The 25,142-nt window shown below is 41.5% G+C and overlaps 1 protein-coding gene across 3 annotated transcripts in view; it reads right to left on the bottom strand.

The window, feature by feature from the left end:
• LOC135541830 (nck-associated protein 5-like) overlaps nt 1-25,142 on the bottom strand; it is a 103,336-nt gene that overhangs the window by 18,964 nt on the left and 59,230 nt on the right. For 2 of the 3 annotated variants that reach the window (XM_064968242.1, XM_064968241.1), the window contains exon 1: nt 2,876-2,985. Coding sequence is in view for 1 of the 3 variants with exons in the window: in XM_064968244.1 (XP_064824316.1) it covers nt 2,876-2,995; nt 3,158-3,196; nt 3,389-3,457; nt 11,425-11,553 (357 nt within the window). In the remaining 2 variants the exon portion in view is untranslated. Of the gene's footprint in view, nt 1-2,875; nt 2,996-3,157; nt 3,197-3,388; nt 3,458-11,424; nt 11,560-13,126; nt 18,153-25,142 lie in introns of those variants that run through there. The other variant, XM_064968244.1, reaches the window with a different exon arrangement.

A 25,142-nucleotide genomic window follows, 5' to 3' on the forward strand; every position in this document is an offset into this window, starting at 1 on the left:
ATAAATCTAAAATATTGCAGAGTGGAGTAATAGTCTATGGAATCAGTGATCATTTTATTACATTTTGCACAAGGAGGATTTTTAAAGATATATTTAAGTATCACAAAACCGTTAGAATCAGAGGACTCAAAAAATACTGTGTAGAAAAGTTTAGGGAGGAAGAAGGTCAAATTGACTGGTCACCTGTGCTAGATAGTGTAGGGGTAGACAATGCCTGCGAAGCCTTTAAATGTAGATTCATTGATGTGGTGAATGTGATGGTTCCCATTAGACGGGTCAGGGTAAAGCAGAGATCTAGCCCTTGGTTTAATCATGAGATTCTAGAATCTATCCAAGCAAGGAATAAGGCCTTTAAAATGTTTAAGAACTCTCAAGAGCAGCGTGATATTGTCTATTATAAACGTCACAGAAATGAAGCACAAAGCAGGATGGATGAAGCTGAGAAAATCATTTAAAAGCTTTGGAAATTATTTAAGGAACTAGGCTGTAGTAGTACTACCAAAAACAAACTAAACAGTATTGGACTGAACATCAAAGGGAGATGGTATATGAAAAAGCAGGGTTGCCAATTAATTAAACTCCTTTTTTAACTTCTGTTGCCAGCAAGCTGGTTAGCAAGCTACCCACCAGTTCTGATTTGTATGGAATAAACCAAGTCAAGAAGTATTATGTAGAGTTAGGGGTTCAGCCAAACTCTTTTTCTTTTGCAAAGGTAGCAACAGCCAAAATAGTCATACAAAAACATACTCCACTGATTCATGTCTACTTTACTTGACTGACTTCATCAGGAAAGAGATTGATGAGGGAAATCTCTGTGGAATGGTACGGCTTGACCTACAGAAGGCCTTTCATACAGTTATCCACTGTCTCCTAATCTCCAAACTGGAGGCACTGGGGTTAAGTAGTATCCCTCTAGGCTGTGTAAAGTCCTAGTTATCAGGAAGGGAGCAAGTAGTAGAGGTTAATGGTTCACTGTCTCAGGGAAAACCAATCAGTTGGGGCATTACGCAGGGAAGCGTGCTTGGGCCTCTGCTGTTTTTATTGTATATTAATGATATGAAAGAGGCTTGTTCTTGCCTTCTATTTCTTTATGTGGATGATTCTACACTTCTGGTGTCTCACAAAAGTTAAACTATGTTGGAGAGCATACTTAGCACAGAGCTTACTAACATTAGCAAATGGCTTGGAGATAATGAGCTATCTCTGCACTTAGGGAAAACTGAAGCAAATATTTTTGGATCTAGGCCCAAATTGTGTAGGTCTGAAATCAGAGTGGAGTTAGGGGGTGAGGTGCTGACTACTAAAATCTCTGTTAGCTACTTGGGATGTATCCTTGATGGAAGCTTGGGGGGTGTGAGCATGGGCAATAAGGTGCTAGGGAAGGTTAATGCCAGGACTAAGTTATTGGCTAGAACGTCCAAGCTGCTTGATAAGAACTTCATGAAAGTGCTAGCTACTGCCCTCATTCAATGCCATTTTGACTATGGTAGTACTTCATGGTTTGGGGGCTTATCTAAATATATGAAGGGGAAGCTCCAGAATAAGCTGATCAGGGTAGTATTGAAGGTGAGTCCACGTACTCACATAGGCAGGAGCTGCTTCCAGGAACTAAACTGGCTGCCTGTTGAGGCTAGGGTGTCCCAGATTAGACTAGGTTTGGTTTACAGGAGTATTTATGGTCCTGCGCCCAGATATCTAAAGTGATTACTTTCCTCGTGTTAGATCAGGTGTTTCTGATATGTGCTTATACAGGTTCAGGAGTAATGCTGGGAAAGGTACTTTCTTGTATATTGGAGCCTCAGAATGGAATGAGTTGCCTCTGTCTATAAAAACAACGTCCTCTTTGGATAGCTTTAAAAAATAAAGTACAAATATGTTTGATGTCCTCTGTGCCCATATGAAAAACCCCTATGATGTAACTGGAATGATGAGATCGATGTTCTTCGTTTTGTTTTAATATTTCACTGCCATGCTGTGTTTGATCTTGTCTAGCCATCTTGTCTCAAGAGGACCACAATGGAAATAAGTCCCAGACTTTATTGTGTGTTATCCTCAATGATTTTATTCATGTGCATGTATGGCTTTTAAGTTTTATGTGTGCTTGTTTTTTTAAATGGTCGAATTAATAAACTAAACTAAACGGAAGGAGAGTTGTATGGCATTGAAGCTCGTTTGGAGGTTAGTTAACACACCCCCATAGAGACTGCCAGAGGTCCGGACAAAAGGCCCTCCGATTTGACACACTGAACTCTGAGAAGTAGTTGGTGAACCAGGCGAGTCAGTCATTTGAGAAACCAAGGCTGTTGAGTCTTCTGATAAAAATGTGGTGATTGACAGAGTCAAAAGCCTTGGCCAGGTCGATGAATACAGCTGCACAGTAGTCTCTTATCAATGGCGGTTATGATATTGTTTAGGACCTTGAGCGTGGCTGAGGTGCACGCACGACCAGCTCGGAAACCAGATTGCATAGCGGAGAAGGCATGGTGGGATTCGAAATGGTCGGTGATCTGTTTGTTAACTTGGCTTTCGAAAACCTTAGAAAGGCAGGGTAGGATAGATATAGGTCTGTAGCAGTTTGGGTCTAGAGTGTCTCCCCCTTTGAATAGGGGGATGAGTCGCGGCAGCTTTCCAATCTTTGGGGATTGACGATATGAAAGAGAGGTTGAATATGCTAGTAATAGGGGTTGCAACAATTTTGGCAGATAATTAACTCATGCCTAATTATCCTTTATCTTGTCAAATTCATTACAGTTTTACAAAAACTAAGCAACCGGAATAAAATGAAAAGCAACTTGTTCATTTATGAGTAATTTCTAAATCTTCACAGAGAAATCAATTTCATGAACACACACAGAACACATCATACATTCTGTACCTGTTGCAGATGGCTGGCCTGGGGGTGTAGTTTCTGGGCAAAGAGCTCAGTCAGGGTTTTGTTCTGTCTCTCCAGGTCAAACACACGCATCTTCAGCTTAATACACTCCTCCCGCAGGTCCTAGAACAAACACACACACAAAAAAACAAACCTTCACATTTACACACGCAGGCATGCACGCACGAACACACACTAAACTTGTTGTGTAAATTAACTGCTCATTAACTTGTTAGACTGTTGAGTCTGAACGTCATCGATTTGTCTTCATGAACTATGGCTTACCTTTTGATTCAGAAGGGCCTGTACCACATGGTTGGCCACCTGAAAAAGATTGTAGTAAAGATGAAACTTTAATTCTATCTTTGGTCATAAATGGAGAATGATTTTGGAGTCTTAAGAATAGTAAACTTAGCAGTGTATAAAAGCTGAGAACTTATGTAGTGGTTACAGAGACAGACAAAACATAGTGTGACACTGTCAGGACGACCTTCTCCTTCTCTATATGAAACTCACCTCATCCAGACACTTTTCATAGGCTTCTCTCTGGCTTTCATTCGCAAGGGCCAGGGCTGAATTCTCAGCCTACAAAGGAGAGAGAAAGGACAAAGACAGAGAAAAGAGAGCGGGAGACCAATTACATACATCTATCGAAAGCATAAATTTGACAACAAAGATCAACCTCGGGAGATTCATCCCCACCCGTCTCATATGATCACAGTGCATTTCAATGTCTACACCTAGAAGAGCAAGCTTCTTTGTGGCCGAGAATGAACAAAATCAGTTGATTTCACAATCGTCCCCATGGAGAATTTGACAATGCGAAAGAATAAACGAAAGAGCAAAAGATTAGGTAGATCTCCAAAGGGGTTTGATACATCTAAACAAGGACCGATATATATCTTTGCTGTAATAGGTGTAAACTGGTGAACACATTAAAAAGATAATCCTGCCAATGTCTTTTCGCCATGATCAAAAGGTGGGAACGTGTCACCACGGCAACAATGAAATGAAAGGTGTGATGGGACTGAAACAAAGGGGAGGAGAGATCATTTCTGAAAGATTGAAAGAATGAAATGGGAGGGAAACAGAGACAAGACGGAGAGAGTTAGTAGGAGGAATGAGAAAGAACATGCTGATTGGAATAAAAAGGGAGTGAGGCAATAGAGGGAGAGAAGGTGCGAAAGAACAAAACATGTCTTCATAGAAATAGAGGCACCTAAGCCACCAGTGATTGCACATAAAAACAGCAGTAACACATTTAACGCTCCCTCTACAGCAGTAACACATTTAACGCTCCCTCTACAGCAGTAACACATTTAACGCTCCCTCTACAGCAGTAACACATTTAACGCTCCCTCTACAGCAGTAACACATTTAACGCTCCCTCTACAGTGCGTCACGGAAGCTGTGATGGTCCCAAGTGTTCAATGATCAGGGAATGGTGGTTGGTGAGGGGAACGGGAGGACAGGAGACCAAATTATTTTTGGCAACATCGATTCCCATCGCAACCGAGCAGAGAAAACATAGTTTTCAATTTGCTTGTCTACGAGGTTTTGAAGTAGAATAGGAATCAAACAGTCTAGCTTGAGGCTCGATGACTGTCGCTTAGTCAGAAATCATTGCATTCTCCAGTGGAGGGTGTGTGTGTAAGACAGAAAGAGGGAGAGTGTGTGGGTAAGTCAGGCCAGTTCAGATCAGTTGCAACATTGTTTCTAAGATTTTCAGTTTTGGACTGTGGATAGCCTACCTCCTAAAGAGAAACATGCAGAGGTGAAAAAAGTACCGAATTGTCATACTTGAGTAAAAGTAAAGATACCTGAAAGTAAAAATGGAGTCAGCTAGTAAATCACAAGTCTAAAAGTAGTTGGTTTTAAATATACATAATTATCCAAAGTAAAGTATAAATCATTTAAAATTCCTTAGATTAAGAAAAACAGGATGTCACAATTCTTTCATTTATTTTGTATTTTTTATTTACGGCTATCCAGGAGCATGCTCCAACACTCAGACATAATTTACAAAATAAGCATGTGTTTAATGAGTCCGCCAGATCAGAGGCAGTAGGGATGACCAAGGAGGTTCTCTTGATAACTGCGTGAATTGGACCATTTTCCTGTCCTGCTAAGCATTTCGGTGTCAGGGAAAATGTATGGAGTAAAAACTACATAATTTTCTTTAGGAGTGAAGTAAAAGTTGTAAAAAATATAAAATGTACAGATTCCCCCAAAACCTACTTCAGTTGTACTTTAAAGCATTTTTATTTAAGTACTTTACACCACTGTAAACCAGATACTTTATTGCCATGCAACCAAGGTTGGTGGTATTTGTTTACAGTACTGTAGCTCTGAAGTAACTAATATACACATATATATACAGTGGGGAAAGCAAGTATTTGATAGGTACACTTCAACTGTGAGAGACGGAATCTAAAACAAAAATCCAGAAAATCCCATTGTATGATTTTTAAGTAATTAATTTGCATTTTATTGCATGACAAGTATTTGATACATCAGAAAAGCACAACTTAATATTTGGTACAGAATCCTTTGTTTGCAATTACAGAGATCATATGTTCCTGTAGTTCTTGACCAGGTTTGCACACACTGCAGCAGGGATTTTGGCCCACTCCTCCATACAGACCTTCTCCAGATCCTTCAAGTTTCGGGGCTGTCGCTGGGCAATACGGACTTTCAGCTCCCTCCAAAGATGTTCTATTGGGTTCAGGTCTGGAGACTGGCTAGGCCACTCCAGGACCTTGAGATGCTTCTTACGGAGCCACTCCTTAGTTGCCCTGGCTGTGTGTTTCAGGTTGTTGTCATGCTGGAAGACCCAGCCACAACCCATCTTCAATGCTCTTACTGAGGGAAGAAGGTTGTTGGCCAAGATTTTGCGATACATGGTCCCATCCATCCTCCCCTCAATACGGTGCAGTCGTCCTGTCCCCTTTGCAGAAAAGCATCCCCAAAGAATGATGTTTCCACCTCCATGCTTCACGGTTGGGATGGTGTTCTTGGGGTTGTACTCATCCTTCTTCCTCCAAACACGGCGAGTGGCGTTTAGACCAAAAAGCTCTATTTTTGTCTCATCAGATCACATGACCTTCTCCCACTCCTCCTCTGGATCATCCAGATGGTCATTGGCAAACTTCAGACGGGCCTGGACATGCGCTGGCTTGAGCAGGGGGACCTAGCGTGCGCTGCAGGATTTTAATCCATGACGGCGTAGTGTGTTACTAATGGTTCTTTGAGACTATGGTCCCAGCTCTCTTCAGGTCATTGACCAGGTTCTGCCGTGTAGTTCTGGGATGATCCCTCACCTTCCTCATGATCATTGATGCCCCACGAGGTGAGATCTTGCATGGAGCCCCAGACCGAGGGTGATTGACCATCATCTTGAACTTCTTCCATTTTCTAATAATTGCGCCAACAGTTGTTGCCTTCTCACCAAGCTGCTTGCCTATTGTCCTGTAGCCCATCCCAGCCTTGTGCAGGTCTACAATTTTATCCTTGATGTCCTTACACAGCTGTCTGGTCTTGGCCATTGTGGAGAGGTTGGAGTCTGTTTGATTGAGTGTGTGGACAGGTTTCTTTTATACAGGTAACGAGTTCAAACAGATGCAGTTAATATAGGTAATGAGTGGCGAACAGGTGCACAGATCTGTGAGAGACGGAATTCGTAATGGTTGGTAGGTGATCAAATACTTATCTCATGTAATAAAATGCAAATTAATTACTTAAAAATCATACAATGTGATTTTCTGGATTTTTGTTTTAGATTCCGTCTCTCACAGTTGAAGTGTACCTATGATAAAAATAACAGACCTCTACATGCTTTAAGTAGGAAAACCTTCAAAATCAGCAGTGTATCAAATACTCTCCCCACTGCGCGCACACACACACACACACACACACACACACACACACACACACACACACACACACACACACACACACACACACACACACACACACACACACACACACACACACCTTAATTGGTGAGGACGGGCTTGTGGTAATGGCTGGAGCGGAATCAGTGGAATGGTATCAAATACATCAAACACATGGTTTCGTTTGATGCCATTTCATAAGCTTCATTCCAACAATTAATATGAGTCGTCCTCCCTCAGCAGCCTCGGCTGACATATACAGGATTTACATACACAAATGTGCCAGGCAGCTAGAATAGCATCACCACAATTCATAAATATCAACAATCCATAAAGTCCGGGAGAGAGCAGCCATAGGGAAAGGGTGGGGGGGCTAGTGTATGGAGTTCAAGGTTCTGACTGCTGTGGGGGAAAAACGGTTTTAAAAACATTCTGTTTTGGTGGTCAGTGACCACAGGATCCGGCACCTCAGTTTTGTTTTGGACTGTTTCATTCCGAAACCTATTTGGCTGGATCCGGTAGCTCTTGTGGCATGAAAAAGAATTGTCACTATTTGCAATGTAAAAATTTGATTAAATGGGATCAAAGCTCATTCGAGTTGCCTCTTCCTTAATTTTATTCAGTGACCTACTAAATCAGCACCACCCTCTGAAGGTTCTGAGCCTGCCAGGGTTGGCCTTACGAAGCCAAAGCCCCCGGTCATGAAGAAGATAGGATGGAGGAGAGAGGGTGGAAGATGGACTTTTGCCCAAATGAGAAAAGGCGTGTACCCAGAGGGTCAACAGCTCCAGGGGTCTTCCGAAACACGACCCTGCCAAGCAACACTGCTTCTTGACACACTGCTCGCTTAACCCGAAAGCCAGCCGCTCCAATGAGTCGGAGGAAACACCGTCCAACTGGCGACCGTGTCAGCGTGCATGTGCCTGGCCAGCCACAGGAGTCGTTACAGCGCAATGGGACATCTTGGCCGGCCAAATCCTCCCCTAAACCGGACGACAATGGGTCAATTGTGTGCCGCCTCATGGGTCTCCTGGTCTCAGCCTGCTGCGACAAAGCCTGGGAATGAACTCGGATCTGTAGTGACGCCTCTAGCACTGCGATGCAGTGCCTTAGACCGCAGCGCCACTCGGGAGGCCCGGGTGAGCATAATATACAAGGAATTTCTCAAAGCTGCTCATGACAACCTTGTACAATTCCGGTGGGGTGCCCCCACCCAGGTTGTGGCAGTGCCGGCAACACTAGCTGCAGTAACCCATGGGGAGGAGGTCACACTCAGACAAATCAGAGGGGGCAAATTGTGGCCCCAAATAATCAAAGGTCTGACTGCAGAGATGCTTGGGAAAATGGTCACAACGGAGGACCAGCGTGTGTGTTTCAGGGGAAGGGGATGTATCTGAGCTCCATCAGTTAGGACTTGACATTGGTTAATCAAATCTGCCCATTCTTGCTCAATTTTGCATGTCATCTCAAAAAGCTACAACTGTATATGCATTTGCACATCACGTCCTTTCTTGAGTTGGGCTCAGGGATGGAACAACTGTTGAACATCTGAGCTTGTGGTTGTTTGTGGGGGAAGGGTGGGAAGTGTGTATGAGTGTGTGTGTGTCCCATATCTGTTGCTATGGGGTAATTATGTTAGGGAAAATATAGGATGAATCACAATAATTGTTTGCTAAAATAATAATTACTTGCCAAAAAGGTAAATTTTGTAATGGAAATCCTGGTTATATGTAACAATCCTTCACATGAACTACCTACATTATTAAGCATTTTATTTGTTAATTGTGGAAATTAAGATACACAATACCAGTCAAAAGTTTGGTCATACCTACTCATTCAAGAGTTTCTTTATTTGTACTATTTTCTACATTGTAGAATAATAGTGAAGACATCAAAACTATGAAATAACATATGGAATCATGTAGTAACCAAGAAATTGTTAAAACAATTCTAAATATAATATATACATTTTATATATATTTCAGATTCTTCAAAGTAGCCACCCTTTGCCTTGATGACAGCTTTGTATACTCTTGGCATTCTCTCAACCAGCTTCATGAGTTTGGGTTACTACATGATTCCATATGTTTTATTTCATAGTTTTGATGTCTTCACTATTAATCTACAATGTAAAAAATAAAGAAAAACCTGAGAATGAGGAGGTGTGTCCAAACTTGACTTGTACTGTATATATTTACCCCAAAATATATGGGGGATTGGAAATTACGCAATTACATTGATGGAAGCTACAATCTATATGAATACAAAATCTATCTGCAATATTAAGCTTTTGTCAGGAGCGCATCAGCCATCACCAGCGAATGAGCTGCACACCATTGTGTGAGTCAGAGAAACTGGAAAGCATTTTTAGGACTATAATTTCCTCCTCAGATTGTATCCTACAATAGGTGTCTCCACACAGCTAGGCCTAGGCTATTGATGGATTCAAGACAAAGGATTTTGATTCTTAGTTTGTCAGTGTCAAAGTAGCCTGTCATTTCGATCACTTGTGCGGTATTATGGCGATTTCAAGACAACTGGGAACTCTGAAAAAACGAGGTTGAATCATGACGTCAGTGATCTTCAGATCAGAAAGTCTGATCTCTAGAAAGAGGCAAAAGTTCCCCGATTGGAATTCCGAGTTGGATGACCATTAAAAACTAATTTTTCCCAGTCAGAGCTCGTTTTCATAATTTCCCAGTTGTGTTGAATGCACTGAAGTCGGCGATTTCCCAGCTTCGACTTCCCAGTTGTTTTGAAAGTGGCATTAAAAAAATATTATGCTAAAGTCTCCAGTCACGTAAAATGTAGAATTGCACGAAATGTGTTTATAAAAAGGCCTAACATTTCCCAGACCCTAGGCCACACATTTATTCCCCATGTGTTCAACTTCTGTAAGTGCCTCTACTCTACTGTTCTATGCCACTACGCAAATGTGATGATTTGCATCCAATGCTTTATTATAAAGGTGATGTCTTTTTTCCCCCCATGCTTTCCAGTACCTCAGAACTCCCCAGTTTACCCCCCTCTCGCGATCACTTTTTCTTCCAGCACCTCCCGATTTACAAATTAAGCACTGGATATCTATCTCGGTACTAAGCTGAAAGGAGAGTGGATGCAAGTCATACGAAGTGGCCCTTGACTCGCAAAACATCCCTTCCAAAATACCCTAATCACCAGAAGAAACAAACATTTTTAATTAGTAAAATGTAGGGAGGGATCCTTGACTGACAAAACCATTCAAATCCAATACCATTATTCAGCATATAAATGACATTCACTTGCCATGATAGACTCTCAAAACCACTTATTTCACAGGAGGAGGGAGACACCTGGTGGACTATGATACAGTCAGATGCATAGCCCTGAAATCATGGTCTGTATGTATCAAGAGTCTCAGAGTAGGAGTGCTGATCTAGGAGGTCCTCCTCGTCCATGTAATCTTATTCATTATGATCGAAAAGGCAAAACTGATCCTAAATCAGCACTCCTACACTGAGACACTTGATTCAGGTTCATATCTATAAAATTGACATACATTTTGAAATAGTGAAATACAAATTCTACTAATATTAAAAATAAAGTACTAGTGATGATATTAATAGTAAATAGTATCATGGCTGCTCCATCCCTAGGATGAATCAAATACTTTAATTATTTGATTTAGTTTGGTTGTTTGGACTGAAGCAGGTAATCGTTTTGACAGGTGCAGTTATCAGTCAAAACAACCAACTGCATCAATCAAACGGTTATTCGTTTTCATTGATTGCTTTGTCTGATGCAGCTCTGTCTCCAGGGTGTTTTCTCAACTAGATTTGCTCAACTCCTGCGTCCTCCGTCCTCTCTTGCCTCAGTTTGAAAAAATATCAAAGGTAATCGAGGAGAGGCGGCAAGGAAGGAACATGGCCGAAAATGAGACTCCTCCACTTGCAGATCACTCAAAAGTACTGGGTGATGTAATATTGAGTGACTGTTTTAAGCATCGTTATTATTCTGGACCAATCCAAGTTCACCAGACTGTATGCCAAATGTGTTGAATGAATTTTCACTTAGGCAAATTACTTTTACAGGGTGGATCCAAAAATACATTTGTAAAGTGATAAAAACTAAAGGAAGTTAGCTGTGCAAGACATTTTATAGATAAAACAACAAGTAGAATATTGTTTTTAAATGTATGCATGCTCTTCTCCTCCGGCAAAACAAAAGCTGATTCAAATGGGGTATGACAGATTTAAAAACTCTTCGGTGAAGGACTCCGGTAGGATGCACATGACTATACTTGATGAAAAGTGACCATCGAGGAGGGGAAGACACTCTTCCGTTCGCCTAATTGACACACTCTTCGACCACTTATCGGTTTTTGGGTCATGAAGAAGATAGGATGGAGGAGAGAGGGTGGAAGATGGACATCCAAATGAGAAAAGGCGTGTACCCAGAGGGTCAACAGCTCCAGGGGTCAAGACTTGAGCTCTTTCTTAATTTATCCTCATCTTGTCTCCTTCTCAAAACCCATTGAAGAAGGTCAGAGTGGAGGGACCTTGAACCTTCTCCTCCAATACAGTTGAGGAGGAGGTGAGGAGACAAGGTGTGAGGAATCAAAGACAGACAAAATGAGATATAGCCTAGACAAGCCCTGAATTCCCCCTCCCTGGGCCTCACCTCCAGCTCTTTGAGCCTCTCCAGGAGCTCCCTGCTGCTCTCTGGCTCTTCCAGGTAAGACTCTACATTGCCTTCATCTGACTCAAAGGCTTCATCACACTCCCTCAGCTCTGGCTCCTCAGACTCCATCACCACCTGCGGTGCAGAAAGGACGTCAGGGATACGGTTAGTAATGGTGTAGGGCAGTGGTTCCCAAACTTTTTATAGCACACTCAAATGTTATTTGCCATCATTGTAGGCCTGCCACAAACAATCACACACTATACATTTATTAAACATCAGTACGAGTGAGTTTGTGTCACAACCCTGCTCCTGGGAAGTGACAAAGAGCTCTTATAGGACCAGGGCACAAATAATTATATACTAATCAATACTTTCACTCTTTATTTAACCATCTTCCATATAAAACCTTATTTGTTCATCGAAAATTGTGAATACCTCACCACAGGTTAATGAGAAGGGTGTGCTTGAAAGGATGGACATAACTCTGTTGGGTTGTATTGGAGAGAGTCTGTCTTAAATCATTTTCTACACACAATCTGTCCCTGTATTTAGTTTTCATGCTAGTGAGGGCTGAGAATCCACTCTCACATATGTATGTGGTTGCAAAAGGCAACAGTGTCATAACAGCCAATTTGCCACGGCAGGATACTCTGAGCGCAGCCCCATCCAGAAATCTGGCAGTGGCTTCTGATTTAAATTCAAATTTCACAGAACCGCTTGTTGAAATTTCAATGAGGCTCTCTTGTTCAGATACCAGTAAGTGGACTGGAGGCAAGGCATGAAAGGGATAACGAATCCAGTTGTTTGTGTCATCCGTTTTGGGAAAGTACCTGTGTAATTGCACACCCAACTTACTCAGGTGCTTCGCTATATCACATTTAACATTGTCCGTAAGCATGAGTTGATTTGCACACAAGAAAATAATTCAATGATGTAAAGACCTGTGTTGTCCTTGTAATGCAGACAGAAGAGCACCAACTTAAATCATAGCCTCAATTTTGTCCTGCACATTGAATATAGTTACGGAGAGTCCCTGTTATCCTAGATTCAGATCATTCAGGCGAGAAAAAACATCACCCAGATAGGCCAGTCATGTGAGAAACGGTCAGACAAGTGAAAATTATGGTCAGTAAAATGAACTTTAAGCCGTCTGCCAATTTTAAAAAACGTGTCAATGCTTTGCCTCTTGACAATCAGCACACTCTGTATGTTGTAAAAGAGTTACATGGTCGCTGCCCATATCATTGCATAGTGCAGAAAATACACAACAGTTCAGGGGCCTTGCTTTAACAAAGTGTCCAAAACGTCTTTCAAGCTGTCAGGCATTCCCTAGGCAGCAAGAGCTTCTCGGTAGATGCTGCAGTGTACCCAAGTTGCGTCAAGAGCAACTGCCTGCACTCGCGTTACCAAATCAAATCAAATTTATTTATATAGCCCTTCGTACATCAGCTGACATCTCAAAGTGCTCTACAGAAACCCAGCCTAAAACCTCAAACAGCAAGCAATGCAGGTGTAGAAGCACGGTGGCTAGGAAAAACTCCATAGAAAGGCCAAAACCTACGAAGAAACCTAAAGAGGAACCAGGCTATGAGGGGTGGCCAGTCCTCTTCTGGCTGTGCCGGGTGGAGATTATAACAGAACATGGCCAAGATGTTCAAATGTTCATAAATGACCAGCATGGTCAAATTATAATAATCACAGGCAGAACAGTTGAAACTGGAGCAGCAGCACGGCCAGGTGGACTGGAGACAGCAAGGAGTCATCATGCCAGGTAGTCCTGAGGCATGGTCCTAGGGCTCAGGTCCTCCGAGAGAAAGAAAGAAAGAGGGAATTAGAAAGAGCATACTTAAATTCACACAGGACACCGGATAAGACAGGAGAAGTACTCCAGATATAACAAACTGACCCTAGCCCCCCGACACAAACTACTGCAGCATAAATACTGGAGGCTGAGACAGGAGAGGTCAGGAGACACTGTGACCCCATCCGATGATACCCCCGGACAGGGCCAAACAGGAAGGATATAACCCCACCTACTTTGCCAAAGCACAGCCCCCACACCACTAGAGGGATACCTTCAACCACCAACTTACCATCCTGAGGAAAGGCCGAGTATAGCCCACAAAGATCTCCGCCACGGCACAACCCAAGGGGGGTGCCAACCCAGACAGGAAGATCACATCAGTGACTCAACCCACTCAAGTGACGTTACCACTCCACTATGTCTCCCTGTCATGGCTTTTGCAGCATCAGTACAGAACATGAGCAGCAGCTATGTTTGGCTTCATACGGGGCCGTTAGTTTAATTCCCGTGAGAGAGTGACGGTTAATTTTATTTATTTAACCTTTATTTAACTAGGCAAGTCAGTTAAAATTAAAAACTTCCGGCTAGAGTCCTTCTTTCTCAATTTCCGCCGTGCCCAAAGTTAACTGCCTGTTGCTCAGGCCCTGAAGCCAGGATATGCATATAATTGGTACCATTGGAAAGAAAACATTTTGAAGTTTGTAGAAAATAATTAAAAATAAATGTAGGAGACTATAACACAATAGAACAATAGATATGGTAGAAGAAAATCGAAAGAAAAACCAACCAGAATAGTTTTCTTTTTTGAGAGCCCATGCTCTTACAATGGAAGGTATAGGGAAATAATTAAATCTAGCTCCCAGTATGCAATTCCATTGGCTTTCACAGGGTCTCAGATATCTGTGTTCAAGGTTTCAGGCTGGTTTCTTCCAAAACGAGTAAGAATAATGAGTTTTAGTACTGGGACACATTATTGGAAATTCGTGTTTGGGTGCCCGAGGTAGACGCACCTGCTAATATCGGTTTCCTATTGAACACACTTCTTTCCGTATGAAATATTATAGTTTGATAACATTTTAGGGTATCTGAGGAGTCAATAGAAACATATTTTGACTTGTTTTAACAAAGTATAGCGGTAGATTTTTGGATTCCTTTCTCTGCTTGTTGAACGAGTTTTAAGGATATAAAGAAGGATTTGATCTATTTGTGAATTTATGAAACCTCTGCCGGTTGAAAAATAATTTGATGTGGGGCGCCGTCCTCAAACAATCTCATGGCACGTTTTCACTGTAATGGCTACTGTAAATCGGACAGTGCAGTTAGATTAACAAGAATATAAGCTTTCAACCGATAAGACAATTGTATGTACCTACATGTTTAATATCCATAATTCTTATGATTATTTATTTGAATTGCGCGCCCTCCAGTTTAACCGGAAGTTGTCCCGCTAGTGGGACGCCTAGCCCTAAGATGTTTTTTAAGAACAAATTCTTATTTACAATGACGACTTAACAAAAGCCAAACGACCTCCTGCGGGGACGGGGATTTAATAAAAAATAAATAAATAGATAAAGGGGAAAAAAACACACATCACGAAAAGAGAGACAACACTACATATAGATTGACCTAAGACAACAACATAGCAAGGCAGCAACACATGACAACACATCATGGTAGCAACACAACATGACAACAACAACAAGGCTATTTGACATTGTGTTGTTATTTCGCTGAACACTAGGTGGTTTAATTTGATTTTTGGCAGTGTAACGAGGCTACTCAGGCGAGAAAAAAAACCTCACCCAAATGTATAGCCCCGTTGGAAAATATAATTGGACCGTTTGAAAATGCAAAAATAATAATAATATATATATATATACACTTAAAAAAAAAGATGAATCACAATTTTTATTTGGCGCCCCCTGACAGCATTGCGCATACCCCTTCACCCTACCCCAGTTTGGGAATACCTGGTAGAGGGTGAAGTTGCTCCGAGAAGCTGATACTGGGTAAATTTAGCATATTCCAGCTAAAGGGTTAATGGGGCAATCAGCTGTTGAAAAAAATAACAAAGCTTACTGCCTGCCATTGTTTTTCTATGGATGCAAGGACTGACCATCCATGATATAAAAATAGTTAACTATATTTTGAGGCTATACAGTGTTTGTTTACATTTACTTTGTTTACAAACATTGGAGTTAAACAAGCTTGTATTTTGAGTTCTGATGGGGTATGACAGTTGAACTAAGCTCATGAAGCATTTATAAGTTACATTCTTCAAGAATCAATGGATGCATATAATTAAATTATACATCCAAAAATGGATTAACAACTGCTGATTGCTCCTTTAAGGTTAGCATTGGGAGAGGGGACCTATACCTAGGGGTAAAGTCAACCCAAAGCTTAGTATTGGGGACATGGTCTGGAACACTTAAGAGAGAGTGGTTGGGGACACGGTTGGTAATAATTTCACTCCACACAATAACAACATCTCATGGGGACTTGTCATGATTTTACACTCTTTCCAGGGTGATAATTAAAGAGGCTTTTATATTTTCAACTACATTTCACCTTTCCACTCTCTCTGCTTTTGGTAACGGTGACTGTTTTCAATAGTGATAGTGACAATGAAAAAGAGGATTAACTGAGATTTAAAAGAAGAAATCGGAGGCTGAATTATAAAAAGCTTTACGTATATATTTTAACACCTCTGAGCACACGCATGGCAATCACATGAATGTAGCAGGGTATGGTCGCCGAGATATTACAATTTATTTTACTCTCCAGGTCAACCATGGCTGAGCGAGTGGTGCCGAGACTCATGGCATCAGAAGCTCTGTGGTTTTACAAAGTTGCCAGACTCAGCCTCGTACGAACCATCCTGATCTCACATTCTGTTTCGCTACACAGATCTGTAACAAAACAGAATTTAAGCTCTCGAGATCAGGATGGTTCGTACGAGGCTAAGACAGTTTCCAACAAAGGTTTCAGAGTCCTTTATCTACGCCATCGATCACTATCCATGTAAAGGTGAGGTCTCATGTAACATAACCATTCATAAGGAAAACAAAGGTATTCAGTAGAAAGAAGATTAACAGGGCTTCATTTAGGAATGTGTAATGAATGTCTAATGGGAATTATAAAAACAATAGACCTAAAAACACAAACAAATAATATATATATTTTAATGGAATAGAGGAAGACTGTCCTTTTGATTCCCTAACACTTCCTAGAGTTTATTCCTAGCTCTAAATTTAGGCCATACTTTGATGTTAAAAAAATAGAACATTTGTGTCTTTTCTTGGTTGATGCTAAGTGAGTTCCTTGGGACATCCATACCCTTAAACCTAACCATAACACCTACCCCAGCCCTTACCTAACAGTTTTAAATTTCAACTTCAATGGGGTGTTGTCAGAGTATCAAGGATCTCACTTAGACTTTTCCGTCTTTTCTCCTCCCCAGTCTTGTGCTTTAGTGGGAAGGCCCGCTCCCTCAGGACATAAACCAATCGCTCTATTGTATCCAGATGATGGGTGGTAAATTAAAGCATATTCCACCCTTATCTAACTTCTTTCTCTCCCCATCCAAAATGACCTATTCAGTACTGGCAGAAGGATCTAAAGAGTGAAGTACGTGGGGTAGACGGCCCTCTTCTGGCCTGTATGGGGTTTACATTAGCTGAGTTTATTTTATTTTTACAGGGACAGTGCACATTAATCAACGTTTCAGTAAAAGTGCCGGTTTTAGTCAGCCGGCTAATTTTCAACCGCAGTCCCTGGGCAGGATATTAAAAACAATTACAATATAACCAATCATTGAGCAGTGAGAGCAACATAGGACAAGCAAGACGTAGCGTACAGCCCGAGCAACATAGAACAAAAAGCAGCAAGACAAAATTCATAAAAGCAACAAAGTGTTTCCACTCCTCACAAGCTACAGACAACATGGAAAGCGGCAAAACACAGCTAGGGATTATGATCACAAGTCTGATTGACCTTTAGCCATGTCTTCATGCATTTTGTGAAAGTGTGATATGTGGTGCAGTTATGCGTGTCTGATGGCAGTGTATTCCAGACATGGGAAGCTCTCACGGAGAAAGCGGATTTACTAAAGGTGCTTTTACTTTAGGGAACTATACAGTCACCTCTCATGGCAAACCTTGTGGCTCTGCTGCCATATGTTTGGGGTTTCTGTTTAACAAAAATACTGAGTGGAGGGGGCGCCAGGCCATTTAGGATCTTGAATACAAGACATGCGTAACCCGAATAAGTTCTTCCGAGAACTCTTTAAAAGGGTTCTTCATAGAACCCCTTTTAATGGATCCTCAAAGAACCCTTTGAGAAGAACCCTCAAAGAACCTTTTGGGATTCATTTTTGAACTACCCCCCCCGTCCCCTATTATTAATAATAATAATAATAAGTATAACAATGACACAATATTTTAGTTGTCAGTGTTTATGATTTTAGTGGAAAAGCAGAATAAAAAAAATCTAAATATGAGATAAACTCCCAGCAGAGCTCCAAGTCCAATGGGTATATCCTCTGGCGTATTGATGTTAATCTATTTATGTTCTCCGTATCCATAGCCAGAATGATTTTGCAGTGCATGGTGATTGAACATGTTTCCTGTTATATTCAGGTATAGGAAGGGTAAAGTCTGGGAATTCCCCCCCCCCAAAAGACATTATATAGATAATTAACAAAAGATGCACACAACAGAATTCATAACTTTTTGTGGTGAATGTGAATTTAAAAAACGGTTTTGATAATGGTTTTCATACACATACTGTGTCCATAATGTAGAGGCCTATGGGATATTCATTGAAGAGGTAAGGGAGGAGGATGATAAATGTGATCTGCATTACATACCAATACCTACTTACATATGCCTCCTATGCCTCCTTATGCCTCCTCGTATACCTGCAGATCGACACAAAAGTGAGCAGTTCAGTCATCTGCACGCAATACAGCTAGCCTTCAACATATTCTTACCTCTTTGTTGATTGATATCCATTGAATTGTGTCCATTTTCTGTTTTAGAAAGATTGTCACAAATATAAAAAGATAGATGGTATCATCATAAAACAATATAAACGTAGGTCATACAAGGGACAAACCTTACCTTAAACTGAGGAGATTTTTCAGTTAAGTGCCTGCACCTGCAGTCCTTTCAAATGAAAATGTTTCATTTGGGTTCCTGCAAGAACCCCCACCAACTAAGGAGGTTCCTCGATGAACCCCACCTATGGGGTTCTTGGAAGAACCTTTTAGATGCCATTTTCAGTGTCAAGAACCCTAAGGTTCTTCGAAGAACTTTAAGGAACTTAGAAGAACCCTTGTTGAACCCCACTTTTTTAAAAGTGTACAACATAGAAAATCCAATAAATCATGAATACGGACTTGCTAATGTGCAAAAATTCTGGCATGTCCCTCTGCACTCTGATGTCTAGGAAGATTTTAACTCACTTAACCCCAACATTTGCCCAAGTTATAAAGTTCCTTTTGTTGCTTTAACAAAGTAATTTCTGAAGATGATTATTTATTTAATGTGATTAGTTATTCATTTTATTAGGTAAAAAAAAAAAAATCATTTTAAGTTGATGAAACACACTGTTACATAAAATTAACTATATTTTTAATATGGTGAAATGATTCCGTTTGAGGAAAAAAAATCCCAAAAGAAACATTGAACATCTAATAGTTAAATAATAGTGTAAAAGCAAGTGAGCTGGTTCTACTCCTTTTGGCAATTTCTGGTGTTTTGTGATGGGACAACTGAGTGGGTCGAGCAAAACATGTCAACCCTGTTACCCATAGATACAGGCTAGAAATGTTTTCATTTGAAATATTTTGCAAAGCTAGCCTTCAATTGCCCCTCCCTGTTAGACAAAACAAGCTTCCATTCCCCCTGTCACAAGGTGATTTATGGCTGATTTAAAAAAAGGCTCAGTGCAGTCAAAATGCATTTTTTTCTGCATTTTGTATCATATTGTATTTCTGTGTTTTGTATCATATTGTACGCAACAGATGAAACACACATTGTAAAAGTATGTGTTCTTTTCCGATGATTGTATTTTCAAGCAGCAACTTACACAGGAGCTTCTAAATCAACAGGTTCACATGGGGTGGTAGTTTTGGCTTTCCATGGTGACATCACCATGTGGTAAATTGGTTAATAGACCAATACATTATTTTTGTTCCAAGTCTTTCTGCCAATAATAGCTAGTTTTTAGTTTTCCCCTCCCTACTCAGACCACTCCTAGACAGTCCTAGCAAATGTCTTGTTTGAGAAATAGGTTTGTCCATTTTCATTTAAATCTATTACAGAAAAGTACTTAATTGTTACCCAGAAATTATTTGATATTGAATTAAAAATGGCTGCGTTGGGCCTTTAAAATTAAATCAACCTGTACACTCTGATAATTTATTTGGCACTTAATAGGCACTTACTGTAGTCATTTTTGAAATTTAACCTTGAGATGGAAAAGTACAATGTTAAAATTATGCGAAGATTTATTAGGTTTTCCCCATCAAATTACGCTACCCAAAAGGGACTAATTTCGTGGAACGACCCAACATGACTAGTGGGTGTTGCAATACAAAGCCATATTTATGCCGATAATATGTTAGAACAAGTCACAAAAAGCTTAATGATGGAGAACACATGAGACTCATAAAAAAAGGTATGGGGTGCCAGAGAGAAGTAAAGAGAAACTCTCTCAGATGAAGAGTGCACAAGGTGACGCTTTGAAGCACACTTCAGAGAGACTGTTCGGGTCGGTTCAAGGTAAGAGTTCTTCCTTTGCATGACTGCCAGGGTTGCAACAGCCAGCAGTAATTGTTGGTTTATTGTCCAGTGCAGCTGTTTAGAGCTGAGGTAACGGATTCTTTGAACAGGGGATTAATGTAAGGAAGGATCAAAGAGAACGAGGCTGCATGCCAGAGTCTGAAGATGCACTATTATAAGGAGTAGGGTGCCATTTGGGACGCACTCTATCTAGGCCAAACAGATAAAGTATTCTCAGGGACATGTGATTTGTGCCACATGCCGGCTTGGATCAATACATTGATGGCGCTGCAGCCTCCTCCTCTCCCATGTATCCCTCTTTCTGAGAATCCAAAACAAACAGGGCAGTTGTATATCCAGACTTGGGTAGGTAGGGGCTTATTTTCATCAAACCACATAAAAAAGGTAAAAAGAGAACACTGACATTTTATAAATTAGTAATATATTCCATTTGCATGCATACATTTGTTACATATGGGTGATCCCGGGAATCAAACCCACTATCCTGGTTTTGCAAGAGCCATGCTCTACTAACAGCTACAGTTCCTTCCCATTTTCCCATCCTTTTCCTAACCATCCTTCACCTTTCCTATCTTTCCGCAGATCAGTGCGCTGTTCCCTTCTTATTTTGTGATGGATGTCTGACGGACTTGAGAGAGCTTAGGTTTCGGGTTTTGATTCAGCTAAGAATATAAATCGATATGGCCGGTGTGGTTCAGCGATTAGTGCCGTGGACCCCAGCAGACATATTGTATATCCTACCAGAGTAGTCATGGATTCGTATCAGACCCACTACCCTTCTGACTCTCAATCTCTCCTATCTTAATAAAATAAATAAAACCCACAACAACAAAAAAATATATATATATAAATAAGAGAAGAATAACTCAAATAGACTTAGTAGAATAGAATTAGATTAGAATTCAGTCAAATAGACTCATGGTGATGAACATGTGCACGTCATTGGAGGCTCCTCATAGAAGGAAGGGGAGGACCATCCTCCTCAGTGATTTTTTTTTAAATAGTAAAACACTTAGTTATACTTTTTAGATAAAACTATACTAAATATAATAATGTCACCAAAAAATCTATTAAAACATAATATTTTGCAATGAAGGTCTACAGTAGGCTCAACATCACTCTGTAGGGTAGCACCATAGGTACATTGACTTCAATACAAAACCTAGGAGGCTCATGGTTCTCATCCCCTTCCATAGACTTACACAGTAATTATGGGCTCATGCAACATGAACTGACATGTTCACCCAATCAAAAGATCAGAGCATGAATCTAGTACTGAAAGCATAAGATACAGCTAGCTAGCACTGCAGTGCATAACATGTGGTGAGTAGTTGACTCAGCGAGAAAGACAATAGTTGAACAGTTAAATTAATTTCTTCCAAAATGAAAGAGGAGCAAGAGACTCTATTTTTCCCCCACTTAGCTAGCAAATGCAGCTATCTAGTTTAGCCTACTCAAACACCCTGCTCAGACAGAGGGATGCTATGTTAGCTAGCTGGCTATGACTATCCAACACGACTTGGAAGAGTTGCAGTGTTAAGGTAAGCTTTTGGTTTAACAATTGTATTGCCACTGTGGCCCATGGGTTTAGGTGCAAAACGGCTTATTGACTGTACACTAACATTACTGCATTATTGCAGCAGGTTCACTAATGTCTTAGTTCTATTAGCTATGTTGACTATGATGTTACTTTAGCTAATATGATAACAATGATGTAGGCTGTGTATAGCAGTTATGATATGGTTTGGCTTGGTAAGTTTTTTTGCCTGGTCACATACAGCTGATGTGTTGTGCATTGACGTCCACACATGATGAAGGGAAAAGATGAGGAGGAGAGAGCATAGTTGCGAGAAGGAATACAATGCGGCTGTTATGAAAGTGAACTGTGTTTATGCGTGATCAGGGGTGTATTCATTCCTGCCGATTCTGCTAATGTTACTTAAACAAATGGGGATAAACATACCTGACTTTGTCCAATAGAAACTCTCGCTTGCAACTGTTGGACTATGATTACACCCTATATTAGCTAGATAATCAAATCAAATTTATTTGTCACATACACATGGTTAGCAGATGTTAATGCGAGTGTAGCGAAATGCTTGTGCTTCTAGTTCCGACAATGCAGTAATAACCAACAAGTAATCTAACTAACAATTCCTAAACTACTGTCTTATACACAGTGTAAGGGGATAAAGAATATGTACATAAGGATATATGAATGAGTGATGGTACAGAGCAGCATAGGCAAGATACAGTAGATGGTATCGAGTACAGTATATACATATGAGATGAGTATGTAAACAAAGTGGCATAGTTAAAGTGGCTAGTGATACATGTATTACATAAGGATGCAGTCGATGATATAGAGTACAGTATATACGTATGCATATGAGATGAATAATGTAGGGTAAGTAACATTATATAAGGTAGCATTGTTTAAAGTGGCTAGTGATATATTTACATCATTTCCCATCAATTCCCATTATTAAAGTGGCTGGAGTTGAGCCAGTGTCAGTGTGTTGGCAGCAGCCACTCAATGTTAGTGGTGGCTGTTTAACAGTCTGATGGCCTTGAGATAGAAGCTGTTTTTCAGTCTCTCGGTCCCAGCTTTGATGCACCTGTACTGACCTCGCCTTCTGGATGATAGCAGGGTGAACAGGCAGTGGCTTGGGTGGTAGATGTCCTTGATGATCTTTATGGCCTTCCTGTAACATCGGGTGGTGTAGGTGTCCTGGAGGGCAGGTAGTTTGCCCCCGGTGATGCGTTGTGCAGACCTCACTACCCTCTGGAGAGCCTTACGGTTGTGGGCGGAGCAGTTGCCGTACCAGGCGGTGATACAGCCCGCCAGGATGCTCTCAATTGTGCATCTGTAGAAGTTTGTGAGTGCTTTTGGTGACAAGCCGAATTTCTTCAGCCTCCTGAGGTTGAAGAGGCGCTGCTGCGCCTTCTTCACGATGCTGTCTGTGTGAGTGGACCAATTCAGTTTGTCTGTGATGTGTATGCCGAGGAACTTAAAACTTGCTACTCTCTCCACTACTGTTCCATCGATGTGGATAGGGGGGTGTTCCCTCTGCTGTTTCCTGAAGTCCACAATCATCTCCTTAGTTTTGTTGACGTTGAGTGTGAGGTTATTTTCCTGACACCACACTCCGAGGGCCCTCACCTCCTCCCTGTAGGCCGTCTCGTCGTTGTTGGTAATCAAGCCTACCACTTGATTGAGTTGGAGGCGTGCGGGGCCACGCAGTCGTGGGTGAACAGGAGAGGGCTCAGAACGCACCCTTGTGGGGCCCCAGTGTTGAGGATCAGCGGGGAGGAGATGTTACCTACCCTCACCACCTGGGGCCGGCCCGTCAGGAAGTCCAGTACCCAGTTGCACAGGGCGGGGTCGAGACCCAGGGTCTCGAGCTTGATGACGAGCTTGGAGGGTACTATGGTGTTGAATGCCGAGCTGTAGTCGATGAACAGCACTCTCACATAGGTATTTCTCCTGTCCAGATGGGTTAGGGCAGTGTGCAGTGTGGTTGAGATTGCATCGTCTGTGGATCTATTTGAGCGGTAAGCAAATTGGAGTGGGTCTAGGGTGACAGGTAGGGTGGAGGTGATATGGTCCTTGACTAGTCTCTCAAAGCACTTCATGATGACAGAAGTGAGTGCTACGGGGCGGTAGTCGTTTAGCTCAGTTACCTTAGCTTTCTTGGGAACAGGAACAATGGTGGCCCTCTTGAAGCATGTGGGAACAGCAGACTGATATAGGGATTGATTGAATATGTCCGTAAACACACCAGCCAGCTGGTCTGCGCATGCTCTGAGGGCGCGGCTGGGGATGCCGTCTGGGCCTGCAGCCTTGCGAGGGTTAACACGTTTAAATGTTTTAATCACCTCGGCTGCAGTGAAGGAGAGACCGCATTTTTCCGTTGCAGGCAGTGTCAGTGGCACTGTATTGACCTCAAAGCGGGCAAAAAAGTTATTTAGTCTGCCTGGGAGCAAGACATCCTGGTCCGTGACTGGGCTGGATTTCTTCCTGTAGTCCATGATTGACTGTAGACCCTGCCACATGCCTCTTGTGTCTGAGCCGTTGAATTGGGATTCTACTTTGTCTCTGTACTGACGCTTAGCTTGTTTGATAGCCTTACGGAGGGAATAGCTGCATTGTTTGTATTCAGTCATGTTACCAGACACCTTGCCCTGATTGAAAGCAGTGGTTCGCGCTTTCAGTTTCCCGCGAATGCTGCCATCAATCCAAGGTTTCTGGTTAGGGAATGTTTTAATCGTTGCTATGGGAACGACATCTTCAGCGCACGTTCTAATGAACTCGCACACCGAATCAGCGTATTCGTCAATGTTGTTATTTGACGCAATACGAAACATGTCCCAGTCCACGTGATGGAAGCGAAAAACATATTCTTGGTCGTACTGATGGTGAGTTGACGCTGATCTTATATACAGTAGTTCTTCTCGGCTGTATGTAATGAAACCTAAGATGACCTGGGGTACTAATGTAAGAAATAACACGTAAAAAAAACAAAAAACTGCATAGTTTCCTAGGAACGCGAAGCGAGGCGGCCATCTCTGCCGGCGCCGGAAGTAGATGCAGGCAAGAGTATGCAAGGCGGTGTTGTCCATGTGTCGATCACCTCAAATTTCTCTCGACCTGTGCGCACCTACGTTGTAAACTTTCATTTATAGGCTAGGTTGTAGCAACCTCATGATGGGTTTAGGGAAACTGTAATAGCCTAAACCTATTGATGTTACATTTAACTGGGTGAATGGAATATGAATGACATTCAACCAATATGCTGTAATAGAAATAAGGCCATGCTCATTAAAAAAATTATCTTCCTCCCGCATCTTAAACAGCACTGACCGCCACTGGGATAAATATACCTGAATTTGTCTAATAGAAACTCTCGTTTGCAACTGTTGGACTAATGATTACACCCTAGATCAGCAAGATGCAGGCAAGATTGTGTAAGGCATGTAATGAATGTTTCACTGTTTGTGCACCTACTTTGTAAACTAATTCGTAGGCTGTAGCAACCTCATGACGGGTATAGGAAAATTAAATAGATCAATGTTATATTGAGCGGCGTGGACGGAATATG

This window comes from Oncorhynchus masou, chromosome 6, assembly GCF_036934945.1.
Source record: "Oncorhynchus masou masou isolate Uvic2021 chromosome 6, UVic_Omas_1.1, whole genome shotgun sequence".
NCBI lineage: Eukaryota > Metazoa > Chordata > Actinopteri > Salmoniformes > Salmonidae > Oncorhynchus > Oncorhynchus masou.